General features: G+C 42.4%; 1 protein-coding gene across 1 annotated transcript; it reads left to right on the forward strand.

The window, feature by feature from the left end:
• Nucleotides 1–9,251: 9,251 nt before the first annotated feature.
• LOC110943376 (protein FAR1-RELATED SEQUENCE 5-like) lies at nt 9,252–9,992 on the forward strand. Its single transcript, XM_022185128.1, has one exon. The coding sequence runs from the start codon at nt 9,252–9,254 to the stop codon at nt 9,990–9,992; it is 741 nt and encodes a 246-aa protein (XP_022040820.1).
• The last annotated feature ends 6,729 nt before the right edge of the window (nt 9,993–16,721 follow it).

Raw genomic sequence — 16,721 nt, forward strand, 5'->3', positions numbered from 1 at the left:
TGTTATTTATGCTTCCGCTACTTATTACTGTTTGAACTTGAATCCTTAAACTCTGAACTTGATATTTGCTAATCTTATGGTTAGTAAGTATTACTTTTTATTATTAACTTAATTAGTCAGTATAATTGGTGGCTGGATCCTGGTCGGTCACGCCCTCGAAGCGGGTGTCATCCGCAGGTGGAATTTGGGGGTGTGACACTGTCTCACCATATACACACAATAAATCTCCATTCGCTAGCGAGAATCAAATCATCTTTTCGAAGCATACAACTTCAGCATGGTTTTCGCGAATAAAGTCCATGCCTATTATGACGTCAAAACTTCCGAGTTGCATCGGAATAAGGTCGATTGGAAACAGATGATTGTTGAGCTCGAGAGTACAATCACGAAGAACAGAGTTAACGGCGACAGTTCTTCCAGTAGCGACTTCGACTTTGAACGACGAGGGGAGATAAGAACGCTTACGACTAAGGAGCTTCTCGAATTCAAACGACACAAAGCAGTTATCGGCTCCAGTATCAAACAAACATGATGCATATATACCATTCACAAGGAACGTACCATTAACCATGTTGTTGTGAGTATGGGCTTGACAGGCATTGATGTTAAAGGTTCTGGCACGGGCTGCTTGCTGTTGCTGCTGAGGCTGCTGCTGCTGCTACTGGGGTTCTTGCTTCACAACTCGGTTCGGGCACATATTTGCAAAGTGGATAGGGTCACCACATGCAAAGCAGACTCTAGCATTGACCGCGGGTGCTTGAGTTGCTGGTTGGCCTTGAGGGGCTGGAAGTAGAGCTTGATGAGCGGCGGCTTGAACTGGGGCTTGATGGGGACCATAGCGGCAGTTTGCAGTGAAATGGCCGTAGAGGTTGCAGTGAGCGCAGAAACGACAGGCGACTCCCACTGGATGATGGTATGAGCATGTCGGGCAAAGCAGGTGGGGACCTGTGTAGGCGCGCTTAGCTGGCGGCGCATTGATCACTGGAGCTTGTCGGTGGTGTGACTGCTGCTGAGCCGGTACGGCTTGCAGAGGGGCAGCAGTTGTTGTCACAGCACAGTTCTTGTTGCTGGAGCTGTTGTTGTTGTGCTTCTTCCTTCTTCTTGACGACTTGGAGGGTTGAGCAGTGGGGGTGTCGACGGTTGACGTGGTGGTGGCTTGGTGCAGAGACTTGGATGGCTTATCCCAGAAACCAGATTTTACTCGCTTGTCATTGATCTCGGCGACAAGCAAGTAGGTCTCCTCAATTGATGATGTCTTGGCGGCGTGAACGAAGTCGGCTACACAATCGGGTAGAGCTCGAATATACTTCTTGATGGCCATGTCTGGAGTCTTGACCTGATCGGGACAGATGATGCTGAGCTGCTTAAAGCGTGCAGTTAAAGCAGCGTTGTCTCCATCCTTCTGCTTGATGTTCCAAAACTCGTCCTCCAGCTTTTGGCGTTCATGGGGAGGGCAAAATTCGTCCATCATAATCGCCTTTAACTCCTCCCAAGTTAGCTCATAAGCTGCATCATTTCCGCGCTTGTTTCGTTCGGCCGTCCACCAGTCTAGAGCTCGGGACTGGAAGACGCCGGTAGCATTGAGGGTGCGGAGATTCTTAGGACAACCGCTTTGGCGCAGAGTGACTTCAACTGAATCGAACCATTGAAACATGGCGGTAGGGCCATCTTCTCCGGTGAATTCCTTGGGTCCGCATGCTTTAAACTGTTTGAAGCTGAAACCAGTCTTGCTGGCATCTTTGGGAGCGTTGGTTCGCGACTCTTCAGACGACTTGCTAGCGTTTTCATATGCGTCGCTTACAGCTTTTGCCACACTCTTTGCGATGAGAGTAGCGAGACGCGTATCTCTCTTCTCTTGGCGGGTCAGATGGTGTCGGGATCCAGACGACGACATGGTCTGCAACAGGCATCGTCACAGGACTCAACACAACGTAATTGAATCTCACCTCACACGTCTACTACTTACTAAAGCTTAGGAACACGTCGAAACATGCATCACACAAACAGGTAGGGACATAACCACAGATTTACGTAATCACAGAAGCACATAGGCACATAGAGCACAGAAACACATAAACACAGAAGCACATACACATTAAAACACAGAAGTAGTCAGAATACAGAAACCTATCATTCAAAGCTCGCGTGTCGTTCGTAGAGCATGTCGAGTAGTTTCGTATAATCGTATAGTATGCTTAGTATAGTATAGCGTATATCGTATTATAGCGTCGTCTAGAATTGCAACGACTTGTTAGTGTTTTGAGGTAGGATAGCAATGCGAGTCGTGTGTGTTGGTCGAAGTGATAGCAAAAATCGAACGAACATCAAAATTAAACATATAAACAGGCAAATACACATAAAACACATAAAAGTCGAGGTAATAGGTTGTCTGCGGCTACTAGACATTGACTACCCAAAGCGATTCGACTATTCACAATAGACTTGCCGTCACTTTTCGACTTTCGGGATCGCGTTCCTGCCTCGATTCTTGGACATTCAACACCTTTTCCTTAAGTCATACTGGTGAGTTTAGGTCGTTAGAGTCCGTCGAGGCTTTGGTGAGATGAGTAAAAGTTGGAATAAGTTGCCAAGGTTCGGGTTTCACCCCTGGCTTAGCAATTTCTTCCTTGTTTTAGTAAAATTTGAGGAGATTATGCATCAAAATATGGATTTCACTCCTGATTTGGTATAATTCTCCTCGTTTGTTGTTCGAAAATTGCGAGAAAATTATTGGTAAATTGATGAAATCGACATTAGTCCAGTAGTCTAGCCGGGAGTTTGCGGCTTTCACACCTATTCCTGACTAAATCGCTCGACCTTAGTCATAAATTCGAGTGTAGTGCTAGCGAGGGTACCTAGTTACAACACCCAACTGAGTCTTGCTGGTTCCTAACTATAGTCTACGTCTCTAAGACGGCGACCCGGACTAGGTCGTGTCTTGCCTAATTCCCTATAGTTATGGCTCTGATACCAATCTGTCACACCCCAACCGATGGCGGAATCATCGGGGCATGGCACTGAGCGAAACAGATTGTCCAGAAGTTTCCATAACAACTATTTATATAATCCAGTTAAAGATACGTCCCATACCGTATCCCGAATAAACAAACACATTATTACAGATAACATCCAAACAAGTAATTCTGTTCCGACAACTCAGATTTAATTTAATACAAAACATAAATATTGTTCAAATGCTCCTAAAGACCCAGCCTGACAAGATCTACAGACAACTATGCCCTAGTTGTTCTTTCCGGACAGACAACTATTTGTTGGGAGCCTCTAGAGCTTTATTCTAGCCTCGCTTTCCTAGCAAGCAAACATCTTAAACACCTGTCACATACGTTAAAATACAGTCAATACATAAATGTAAAGGTGAGCATACAAGTTTGATATAGCATATAGAGTTCGAATAGTTTACGCATAACCAGCACGTACACAGAGGAAAACAAAGCATGTTAATTATCGACATGGATCTATCGATACCAATGACTGCGGGTTGACCGTCCGAGACGGTTCGCAATACATGGTTACCACCGTAATCCATGCAAGTAATTGTCCTTAATAACCCCCGTGTGAGCGGGTGCTGTGCCCAAACTATAGTACTACGTCGTTAAGGCAGGTAGACAGCATTCCACGTGTAAACACAATCAACAAGCATTCATTACAATCACGTAATACATGCGAATCGGTTAGCGTTCAAATAATTGAGCAGTGTGTTCGATAGTGATTTTGATAAGTAACGTATGTAACACCCAAAAGTGCTAAAAGCAAAAGGGAATCGAGTATACTCACAGCGATTGGTTGATGGATTGAAGGGAGCGCTTGAGAGTAGGGTTAGCCTGAACAGTTCGATAGCATAACGATGAGTACACATAGAATGAAAACAAGTGTACACGGGGCGAACAACTTAGTCGATCGAACGGCAGGTTCGATCGGGTGGGTTGTTCGTTCGGCTGGACAATCCGTTCGGACAGCCTGCCCGATCGGCTGGTAGGCTCGATCGGTTGGACTGTTCGAGTGGATTGTTTCTTCCTATGATGTGTTTGTGTGTGAGGATTTGAAGTTTTCATTGTAGCATTTGAGAACACTGAAGTGTTCTTACCTTTCAGGTCGATCGATCGAACGGTCTGTTCGATCGGTCGGCTTATCCGACCGGTTAGGAACTTCAATAGTAGCCCTGATTAGGTTGTCACTCGATCGAGCAGCATATCCGATCGAGCAGCCTGTTCGTTCTGATAACATGTTCGATCGGGTGGCACCCCAATGCGTCGAACGAGTTGAAAAATCGATTAAGTGTTGAAGCATAGTATCTCATGACCTGAAGAGTAATGTTTACCAATCGATTAAGTTGTTCGATCGGTCATTACTTCGTTCAATACCATTCCACATGAATTTGTCAAGGTGTGGGGCCACATGCCAGCCGATCGGCTGGCCTGGTCGATCGGCTGACATGTCTGATCGGTTGGGCTGTTCTTTCGAACAGCCTAACCGTTCGGTCAACATCCTGACCTGGTTGGCCTATTCGTCTAACACTTGGCTGTTCCGCTTAATTAACGTTATGTTGAGGTAGTTTGACAACGAGTTGAACTCTGTCACTGTCGTTCTTACTTGTTTCTCCTGCTCAGACAAGAATCACCCAAGTCCGGCCGGTGAACGGTTCGGAACGTCAGTTTAACGTTTAACCCTTAGTCGGTGAACCTCGTAGATAGAACCCGAATCTTGAACCACCCAACCATTGGAATGATCGGTGAGTCAGCTCAAGCTCCGTTTCTACCGGTTTGAAAGCATTGAGTGTAAAGGAGTTGAAAGGAAGTTGGAAATCCTCTTTTCAATCCTTTACATCGTGTAAATGTTTAGATCTCCGATAGATCTTGACTTGTTTATGTGGAAATCGGTTGGATCCGAGCTATTCATGGTGGATTGAGGCCAAACCACGATGTTCTTGAAGAACACCATGATGACATCATCCTAGAATGCTTAGATCTTGATGATTTCAGGGTCAGAAATCAAGATTTGAAAGATAGAAAGGTGTAGAAGTGTGCATTGATCAAGAAAGTACAAGATTTAGGTTGGAAACTTACCGAAATCGGAAGAAATCTGAGGACAAGAGGAGGAGCACGAGCTGGTCGGTCAGAGCTTTCCAAAAGTGGAACGGATGACAATGACAGCCCTATTTATAGGCTCCAAAAGAGGAAAGGGCTGGCCGATCGGCCAGGGATCCCGATCGGACAGCCTGCTCAATCAGACAGTCCGTCCGATCGACTGGGCTGTTCAATCGGCTGACAGCCTGATCGATCAACAGCCTGGTTCGAGTGTTCGGTGCGACGATTTTCGATATTTCGATTTCGATTGAAGACGAGACGAGCACGATAGAGTTTCCTATTTGAATTACTTTCAGTCCCAACTACTATATCTAACATACAATCTCCTATGATTCACCCTATCCTTACGTTACCATTCGTCGTAGTTCGATTTAGATTGCATTCGATTTGAGTTTCGAGTTTCGATCCGAGTTTCGATTAATTCGATTGATCACCACACAAAACATAAAGTAAACACGCACAGGCAACACATAAGGCACACACACACGTATACAACAACCAAAGTTTGCATAATTCGAGATTCGAGTTCGATGATAGCTAGATCGGTTTGATTACTGATTAGTTAACTTTATCGCATTGTTACTTCCTACTAATCACAGTCGTAAATCGGTTCGCGTCGATAAAACATTCGATTACTTCGATTCTTCCTGGTTACAACACTTACTCCACATAATACAAATCAAATTGAAAATAGACTATCTATAGTCAAAGAAAGTCAAAGTTGACTTGGACTTTGACTTTGACTTTGACATTCGAAAACACGGGGTGTTACAGCCTCCCCTTGTTTAGGGAATTTCGTCCTGAAATTAGGCTCGAAGCTGCACAGCACCGTGAATTACCGATTGGACGCTTCAGATCTTTATTTGAACAACTGCGGGTACTTGGCCTTCATGTCGCTTTCGAGTTCCCAAGTGAACTCCGCGCCTCGTTTGCCTTCCCATTGAACTTTCACGATAGGGATGCGAGAGCGCCTGAGTTGCTTGGTTTGGCGATCCATGATTTCGACAGGCTTTTCCACGAAGTGTAGCATTTCATTGACCTGAAGATCGTCGAGAGGTACAATCAAATCATGATCAGCTAGGCACTTTCGGAGGTTTGACACATGGAAAGTCGCGTGGACGTTACTAAGTTCCTCCGGTAGCTCAAGTTTGTAGGCGACTTTTCCGATCCTTTCCAGAATCTTAAAAGGTCCAACATATCGAGGCGCCAGTTTCCCTTTCTTGCCGAATCTGACTACACCCTTCCAAGGGGATACCTTTAGGAGTACGTAGTCGCCAACGTCAAATTCAAGGGGCTTGCGTCTTCTATCGGCGTAACTTTTCTGTCTATCCCTGGCCTTTGCCAAGTTGTCGCGGATCTGGAGGATTTTGTCAGTCGTTTCTTGTAGTATCTTGGGACCGGTTAATTGCGAATGACCGATCTCGTGCCACACAATAGGCGAACGACATCTTCTTCCATACAGGGCCTCGAATGGTGCCATTTGTATGCTGGCATGATAGCTGTTGTTGTACGAGAATTCGACTAGCGGCAGGTGTTTGTTCAAACAAAAAGCCATCTTTTTTTCTTTAAACAGACAAACAAACAGACAATTTACAATAATCATCTATTACGCATAAAAAAAACAAACAAAAAGATTTTCTTCTTTGTTTCTTTTTGTCTAACCCTAAATTACACAAAACTCAAAACGAAAATGATAAAAAGAGTTAAAAAAACATCAAAGATGATTGACAAACACTAATACCTTCTCATCGAGCAAGATCAGATCCATCCGAAAGGACTGAACCCATTTCCGGATGATTCGACACTTGAGATTCCACATATCTTTAGACGGATTCAAATCATCAATGAAACTGAGTGACAAAGATGGGGGTTCACCGTCGGATTTCTTGCCGGATGACAGAGTTTGCACAGAAGAGCCGGACATTTTGAAATTAGAAGAAAATGGTGAAATGGAATCAGTGAAGTTACATAATGAGAAGAAAGTTTGAATAAAAAGTGTGAAGAAGAAGGAGAGAGAAAGATATGATTACTTATAGCAGTGCATTAATGGCAATTTCTCCTCCTCATGCAATTTCAAAGTTCCCTCCTAAAGAAAACCTTTTTTAATAATAATAAAATCAGATTATATATTTGAAACAGATTTATGTAGATATAAATATTGTAAACAGAATTATGACATCAGTAACGCCAAGTGGCATAGCTTAGAAGCTGACAAGTAAGCAGATTTACATCAGCTCATAATCTCTTATTATAGATAGTATAGATATATATATTTTCTTGTTTTTTTAACTATATTTTTAAGTAAATAGGTAAAATTATAAAACTACCCTTATGGAAATAGAATTAACTTAAAATTTTAACCTGGTTAGTGTTAATGGATGAAAGATGTAATGAGTTTTCGAAATAAAGGATTGTGATTGTAATTATTAAATTAAATGGTATCCATTGCAATCCAATACAAACATAAAGGACGAAAAGTGTAATTTACCCTAGTTAATAACTAAAGTGTAAAACATGATTACAAGTACTTTATCGTTCCAATGGTTAAAGAGATTATATGCATTAATTTAAGTCCCTGATCTATTTTTTCAGCTATTAGCATGACTTGTTATAGATAGAGGTCTACAAATCGTTTTTTCTTATTCTATACGGGCCGTATAACCTTATACGGTCCGTATACACCATGTTAGAATAAGATTTTAGTGTGATCGTATAACTATTATATGATGCTTTTATACGGGTTGTATAGACGTATACGACCCGTATACGTTGAATTTCGTTTATTTTATTGTTTTACTACTATTTGACGTGCGAGTAGACATAAGATTCTATGATTCGATGTTATATTCCTCGATTCTCGTGCATGTTATGTGATTAGACGTTAGATTCCTCGATATTCGTGTGAGTTATTTGATTCGACGTTAGATTCCTCGATTCGCGTGTTAATCATTTGAAACGATGTAATATTCCGTAAAAATCTCTAGATAAACGACACTTATTTCATTCATTTTCATTCAACTTCAATTCGTTTCTTCTATATCTCTCTGTATTCAAATTACTTACGCTATCAAATGTCGTATTGGCGTGACTTTTTAGCTGTGTTTGATAACGAGTCGAATCAGGGGAGTTATGATAACAATCAAGATAACAATCCAGGTGTGTTTGATCTGAATGCTCCATTCGATCTCAATCTTGCCTTTGATGCAGTTCAGAATAATTGGAGTTTGGATGACTTTCAGCCCAATTATGTTGGTTATTATCCATCGCAACACCCCGTTAATTTTGAATCCCCTCTTGCTAGTGGCGGTCCGCCGACCGGTAGTTTCCATTCTCCTCCCATAAGTGGTGGTCCGCCAACCGGTAGTTTTCATATAATCTCCTCCCATAAGTGGTGGACCGTCCGAGGGTCCAAAGGCTGACCAGAAACCTAGTGAGTTTCAAAACAATCAGGTATACCATTTAATTATACGCTTATTTGTTGTACGTCAACTATTTTACTGTTTTTACGTTTGATGTTGTTTTTATTAAAATCTTATATCATCCAAAAACTATAATACATACCATCCTATTTAGGGGTGCTAAACGGGTCGTGTTCGCAGGTTGATAGGTCCAACCCGAACCCGAAAATCATGTCAAACACCTAAACCTGAACACGACCCGAATAAGCGAGGGTTAACCCGAGCATGACCCGTTTGACCCGAACTTTTTATTTTCTTTTGCATACTAATATATTAAAATTAAATTTTATAACAAAAAAATACGAATGTATATAAAATAATTACATTTTATTTAAAAAATCTTATGTTAAGTTATCTTTTAAATTATAGTTATCGCATAAAATACCCAACTAATTTAATTTATAACATAAAAATACATTTTGAACAATAAAATATAATATAAGTTGGTTAAACGGGTAAACCCGCCAACCCGATGGGTTCGATCCGAACCTGACCTTTTTAGCTAAACAGGTTCGTGGGTTCAACCTGAAATTGACCCGAACCCGATTAGACTAAACCCAAACCCGCGAATTCCGTGTTAGGTTCGTGTTGGGTTTTTAGATCGTGTCAGAGATTCACACCCCTAATCCTATTCATTAGAGTTAATCCTATTCACACATATAAGTGTTTACGTTGGAAATTCGCTAGCATGGATGAATTGGTGGAATGGTGTAGAGAAGTCGGACGCGAAAATGGCTATGCCATCGTCACCAAACGCACCATCTACGATAAACCCCCAAGCGGCCAGCCGTTAAAAATTTGGCTTACGTGCGATTGTGCCGGCCAGCACAACTCAACAGCCACGGTCAGACGGAGCGGGACCAGGAAAACCGGTTGCAAGTTCCAACTAATCGGGACATACAGAAAGAGGTTAGGTCATTGGGATCTAAGGGTTGACGTAGCTAAACATAACCACGAACCCTTTCTGTATCCAGAGGGTCATCCGTCCCTAATGAGGCTGACTCCAGCAGAAGAGAGGACGGTGGAGCAACTTACACATCAGAACATAAAACCACGAGACATTCTTGCTCCCATTAAAGAACATAACCCCCATAATGTCTCAGCAAGAAACACCATATACAATGCTCGGGCCAAATTGGGTCGAATGGAACAAGTCGACGAGACTCCAATGCAGATACTTTTCGACCGGTTGGAGAAGGTTGGGTTTATTTTTTACCATAGAACATCTGAAAACGGCGAACGGGTCGAGGATGTTTTCTTCATCCACCCGAACTCGAACATGTTAGGGCGCGCCTTCCCGCATGTGTTGCTTATAGACGCCACCTACAAGATGAATCGGTACAAAATGCCGCTAGTTCAGATTATCGGTGTTACATCCACGTTGATGTCGTTTTGCATTGCTCATGCGTTCATAAGCAACGAGAAATAGGAAAACTTCACATGGGTTCTACAGAGGTTGAAAGACTCATTAGACAGTGTTATGGAACCCCGTGTAATAGTAACGGATAGAGATCGCGCCCTAATGAACGCATGTGCAACCGTGTTTCCCAAGGCTAGACATTCATGTTGTATGTGGCACATACAGCAAAACATTGCCAAGCATTGCAAGCCAAGCTTTAAAACCAAAGAAAGCTGGGAAAGGTTTCTTTACAAGTGGGGCAGGCTAATTAACCCAACGACCGATCTTGACTATAACTACTGGTACGAGCGAATACGATCAAAACTGCCAAGCAAAAAAAGCAACGATAAGTTTTATATTATTTGACTTTTCTTAACTGCACTTGACTTTGATTACAGAGATTATGGATTATTTGTATTCAAACTGGTTAAGACCATATACAGACCGGTTTGTTTCGTTCTGGAGCGACCAATATTTGAACTTCGGTCAACGTACAACGAACAGGGTAGAGGGTCAACATGCCCTTCTGAAGCATTACCTAGGCGACTCCAATTACACGCTGGATAAAGTGGTACCACTTATTGATAAGCTCATAAGAAACCAGGTGACAGAAATAAAAAGCAGCCTTGAAGCAAGTAGGAGCGAACAATGGATCCACACAACATACCAATATTTGATCTCCTACGAAAGAAGGTTTCACATGCCTGCCTAGACTTGATACTTGACGAATTAAAGTCTATAGAAATCTTACAGGCAGCTAACGGTATATGCACGTGCCGTTTGCATACAAGTTGTGGGTTGCCGTGCGTGTGCCAGTTGCTACCGTATACAATCAATGGTAATACATTCTTCGACCAACCACATTTTATAATCAGAGCATTTCATCACGCAAAATCTTATTCACGTTTTATGTTGTTTGTTGGTTTCTTTTTTAGGTCAAATGCTTCCGTTGGAGTTGATAGACCCCTTTTGGCAAAAGTTAAATTTGGATTCCGTACTCAAACCGAGCGAGGAGGAGTTTTTCGACTTAGACGACGAACTTGCGCTTCTTAAACAACATCTAATGGCCCAGCCGAGAGAAATAAAGAAAAACCTGGTTCAGAAGATGAAGGACTTGGTACAACTCAATAAGACAAAGCTAAAACAGCCAGTTGTAGAAAAAACACACGGGGTCGTCCAAGTTTAAAAGCTCAGCAACAAAGGAAGGTTGATTCGTTTACGGAGCCTTCAAGACACAGCTTTATTTCATCGGCAGACGCGTATGGTGATTCACCCCCTGGGTTTGGCACACAAGAGTCATTCAACGAACCTACCAGGCATAGCTCGTTTGTCGAGTCACAAAGTTATTGTGCTGAAACACCTTGATTCATCGGCGAGATTGCGAAAGGCGCTAGGAATTCGAAATTAAAAAAGAAGGTGGCAAAATCAATGGAAGAGACACTGCAATTACCTTTGATGCCTGTCGCACAACTTAATTTCTACATGCACTTCAAACCGTTCATTCCACCTTGCTTCTATCCATACCTCAGTCACATACAAAATGTGCAGGGGTATGGTAATTATCGGTTTCGATCTATAGCGGTTGGCTTATCGCTTCATGAGATGGAGTGGCCGCAAATACGACGGGAACTTATGGGTGAGTGCAACCGGTACTACGACTTATGGAATAGAATAAATGAACTTGAGTTTCAAGAAGTTCGACAGTCATTAGAGTGTTCCGGTATAGGCTCAGCACCTGGCGATAAGTGGCTACAAATGCCTTTCACGGGGCTGCTGATAGCGAACCGGTGGAATGTCATTTGTCTCTTATTAAGTAACAGCAGTTGTGCTTCGTTTTTTACCCATGTTCAGAACAGCCGAAGATAGTATTCCTCAACAAATGGTCGCGCTTGTACATGTTAACAAGAACCATTTTATTCACGTTAGATTTGAAGGGGAACATCCAATGCTAACCCCATCAGGATACTTGCGACAACCGACACGGAATACGCTAGCAGAGAGTTGGTATTACTATTACGAGGAACGTATTAACCAATATAATGCGATCGTTAATAAATACAAGACAAAGGCATTCGTGGATTTAGGTTGCCTGTGAATTTAAAATGTTCTTTCATGTTTTGACAATTTGTATTGATGAACATACACGTTATATTAACGTTTTGGCAACTTGTTGAAATTGAACTTTAAAAAATGTTTAAAACGAATGAGCGTTAACGCAAACCGACTGTATCTTCGTCACATCCGCATATAGTAATTTAAGAAAAATGGAAAACACTCAATATTATACGGGCCGTATAAGTGCATATGCCTCGTATACAAGACGAAAACAGAGATCGTATATGATTTATACGAACGAATTAAAAAATAAAATAAGTTTGTATACGGGTCGTATACCTGTATACGACCCGTATACAGATAAAAATGGTCGTATAACATGTTATACGACCTCATATCCACCATACGGCCTCCACATAATCTAAAAAGTCTCTCGGTTTTTTCTTGAATCGTTCTTGGATAGCGTTCTTCGGCGTTTGTGACGTTTTCTTCTCGTTCTTCTTATACGGTACGTTTTTCGTATAGTATACTTTCAGATTCCGTAACATTTTAGATTATGGTCTTGAATAGTGAATCGAATAGCGTACATAGGCGTAACGATTAAGATTGTATGCTTGAATTTGAAAAAAAAAAATTGGAACTGAAATATGCAACTGAATATTCATGAGTATACGGTCGTATACATTGTATACGATCATATAACCTTAGAATGTTCAAACTGTATATGATCGTATACATTATATACGCTCGTATAACGTTTGAATGTTCAAACTATATACGATCGTATACATTATATACAGTCATATACATCTTGAAATTAAAGCAAGATACGATCATATACATTGTATACGATCGTATACTTCTTGAAGAATCAAGTTGTATACAATCGTACGCAATGCATACGAGTATACGACTGTATAACCTTATATTTTATTCCTTGTTTGTTATATTTTTAGTGTATCCAGGAAGTATAATACGTGCGTATAGGAAACGTATATCTGAGGTGTACGCAGCATATATATGCGTATAATACTTGTGCGTACGATACGTACACTTCATGTTTACGGATCATGTACGAGATGTATAATATGTGCATATACGAAACCTATACTTGATGTGTACGGATCATATATGAGATGTCTAATACGTTCGTATACAAGAACAGTAATTGTATAATAGGTGAACGCTAATCGTATAATGATTTCTGAGTTGTGATTGTTATTTTTACAGACGATATGGCTGAGTCATCAGCTGCTGCGGCACGTAGACGTCAGGGTCAGGGTAACGGTCGGGGACGCGGACGCGGACGGGGACGTGGATAGGAGGAGGAGGAGGTTGTGCCCGATTTTACTGAGGTGGGGCAGTTTATCCGCGACATTCCCCGAGGTACGGCTGCCTACAGGTTTTTGGGCAGATTACGAGAGATGACGCTAGATGCGCCTCGGACCATTGATATTCAGTTTTTGACCGCTATTGGATGGATCGGTCGGGTCCGGGAGTTCATGCCAGCTAACTTCGCGTGGGACCCTTTATTTGATGCCGCCGCAGAGCGGGCTCACAGGGAGATTACTTTAGAGTTTTTATGTACTTTTTCATTTAAGGACACCCGGGGTGGGGGTTTACAGCATTTTTTGACGACACCCGCGATATCTTTTACCCTTTGCAGGAAGACTCAGAGGATGACAATTCCCAAGTTCGCCGTTGCCTTGGGTGTATACTCACAGGAGTACTCAGTATCCCAGGCATTTTTAGATGCGCCCATCAGTGTGTCCAGTGACGTGTTGTGGACTTGGTGGCGCACTATTGGGTCCGGGGAGTTCACGACACCCAGTTCGCGATCCCTGAAGGCGCAGGCGAGTAGCCTTTATGACCCGTTACACCGATACCTACATCGGTGTATCGCCGTGACGATCGCCGGTCGTCATGATAGCAGGGAGTGGGTCACCCAAAATGACCAGTTCTACTTGCACGACTTACTTATCGCATGATAGCAGGGGGGCAACTTGGCATATAAGTTAGCCGCATACTTCGCTGAGTACGCTTTTAAGCGTGCCTCTACCCACATCGGTTGTGGGGGCTTCGTCACCCGTCTAGTGAAGCATTACCCTCGCGTCTTGTCCCCGCAGGTGGCAAAGGAAATGACCGTATCACTCCAGCTTGATCGGGCTGGGAGGAACACAGCACGCGCGATGGGTTTGGTTTGTGAGGTCGAGGGACAGGGGCTGGTTTGGTCGTATGGTGAGGATGAGGGTCACGGGGGTACGGGAGCAGAGGGAGAGTGAGCCGAGGGAAGGGAGCCGGGGGAGGGAGGCGACGGAGAGGGAGACGGGGTACAAGTGTCACACCCCAACCGATGGCGGAAACATCGGGGTGTGAGCACTAAGCGTCCAGATTGTTCATGAGACTTCCAAAACACTATTGTTTCAATAATAGTTAATTTGATTTCATGCAAAATTTGTCTAAAATAAACATCCATCAAACAAGTATCAAATTACATCATCATCAAATAAATTGTTCAAAAGACTTACTTTAGCTATGTGACGTTTCTAGGCATCATCCTAGCTTGTTTTCCATGAGTTCCACAGCAACCTATCAGCCTGCAACACGTATTAAAATATCAATACAAATGTATTGGCGAGTATAAAAGTTTGATAATAGAATAATAGATTAAAACAACTCATATCCACATTGTAAGCAATAAAAATAGTTTCAGCCATGCTAGTGTCGCAGTTCACGCAGTGATAGCCCAAGTATCCTGATGCTTTAGTGTCTACCCAAGACTCAAGGTAAACTAGAATCCTCCTAACAATACCCCTGAGAATAATGGGAGAGGTGCACCCCCTATAGCACTACTATTGTTAAGGCGGAACTAAACACCCTGGATTAAACGTCACATAGCACAAATAGAATACTAGAATGCACAAGTTTTCACAAACACATAGGATAGTGTTTAGATTGCCAAAAGTATGTAGTTTAATAGAATACATGTTACACCCCAAAAGTTTAAAGAAAAAGGGGATCGAGTATACTCACAGTGATTGCTTAACAGTCGCAACTGTTATTGGATCAAAGGGAGCTCTTTTAGAGTTAGCCTGATTAGATTACAACATAATAAGGGCCAGGTAGAATAACGAGATTTCACAAGTGTTGGAACAGTCACTGGATCGAATGGCTGTCCGCTCGGATGGCTATCCGATCGGATTGCCATTCGGTTGGTGACATGTGTGAGAGGAAATGGATGGTTGCCCGATCGGATGGCCATCTGATCGGGTTGCCACTTGAGTGAAGTTCATAAACAAAGGGACTAAGATGGCTGTCCGATCGGACGGTAATCCAATCAGATTGCCACTTGATCCGCGTGCAAATATCCATGGTCGTCCTAATCGGACGGCTGCTCGGTCGGACGGCTGCCCGATCGGGTTGCCGATCGATCAGACTTCCAAGTTTTGAAAGGTTATCAAAGTGTTTAAAGGATTTCAAAACAAGTGTCACCTGATAGGGTGGTTGTCCGATCGGACGACTGTCCGAACGGGTTGCCGCTCGATCAGGCGACCCATGTTCTTGTTTACCAAATTTTGTAAAATTTCTAAGTTTCTAGTTTAACGGTGACGACACGATACGTACTGTGACAACAATAAACTCGTTAGCACAAGGTCGTCCTGATCGGGTGGGAATCACCCCTGTCCAACCAGTCGTCTGTCCTTAACGAACTTATGTCAGAACCTGTCTCATGCTCGTCTTTTCCGGTAAAACTTAGATCCTAGCCGACTTTAGACTATGCATTAAGTCTACAGGCTGTTTAGATCCGATTTCACCAAAATAAGGCAAAAGTTGAAGAAAAGATGAAAAATAACCCAAATTTTATAGGAAAAGTATAGATTTAGCTTAGATTTGATGTAACAACGCATGAAATACCTTAGATCAGAGCTAGATCTTGCTTAGAATGACATCACATGGCAGTTTGTACAAACCACCATGATGACATCACCCTCAAGAGCTCAGATCTGAGAGATTTCACGGTGAAAAGTGTGATTTCAAGTGAGAATCACGTAAAGGGTGATGTGTAGAGTAAGAGAGTACAAATATCTAGCTTGAAACGTACCGAAATCAGCAAGAGAATGAAGAAATGAGAGGATAGAGGGCCTGGTCGAGCAGAGCTATCACATCACTGAAAAAGGTGATGTGACAAGTCTATTTATAGAGTGAGAGAGGAGAGGAAAGGAAGGTGTGTTTGGTTCGGATGGCAGTCTAATCGGATAGCTGTCCAATCGGGTGGTCATTCGATAGGGTGACAATCCGATCGGATGGTAGTCCGATCGGTTGGCCACTCTTGCCAATCCAACCTTTCCGCGTTCCAGATTTTGATTCGATTTGCGAGTTAGATTAAGCGTTGCGTTTTATTAGAGTAATTGAATAACTAGATTACCATATACACATCAGAAGTTTACAAAATTAATAGATTCCGCCAGTGACAAGGCTCTAGCCTCTCGTTCAACCAAGAATCAAGTTTCACGAGTCTAAAGAGCCAAGCACCAAAATAGATTCAGACATTCCAAACATAGCTTTAGGCATTCCATCATAGATTTAGACATATAGAACTAGGCATTTCAAGCATATAGATATAAGCATTCCCAAGATATAGACATTTAGACATTTCAATCGTATAGAATTAGGCAATCCCACATATAGACATTCCCATATTTA

This window comes from Helianthus annuus, chromosome 5 (assembly GCF_002127325.2).
Source record: "Helianthus annuus cultivar XRQ/B chromosome 5, HanXRQr2.0-SUNRISE, whole genome shotgun sequence".
Classification (NCBI taxonomy): Eukaryota; Viridiplantae; Streptophyta; class Magnoliopsida; order Asterales; family Asteraceae; genus Helianthus; species Helianthus annuus.

Bases quoted from the DNA above. Each gene is read 5' to 3' on its own strand.
- LOC110943376 (XM_022185128.1), top strand. From the start codon at position 9,252: ATGGATGAATTGGTGGAATGGTGTAGAGAAGTCGGACGCGAAAATGGC.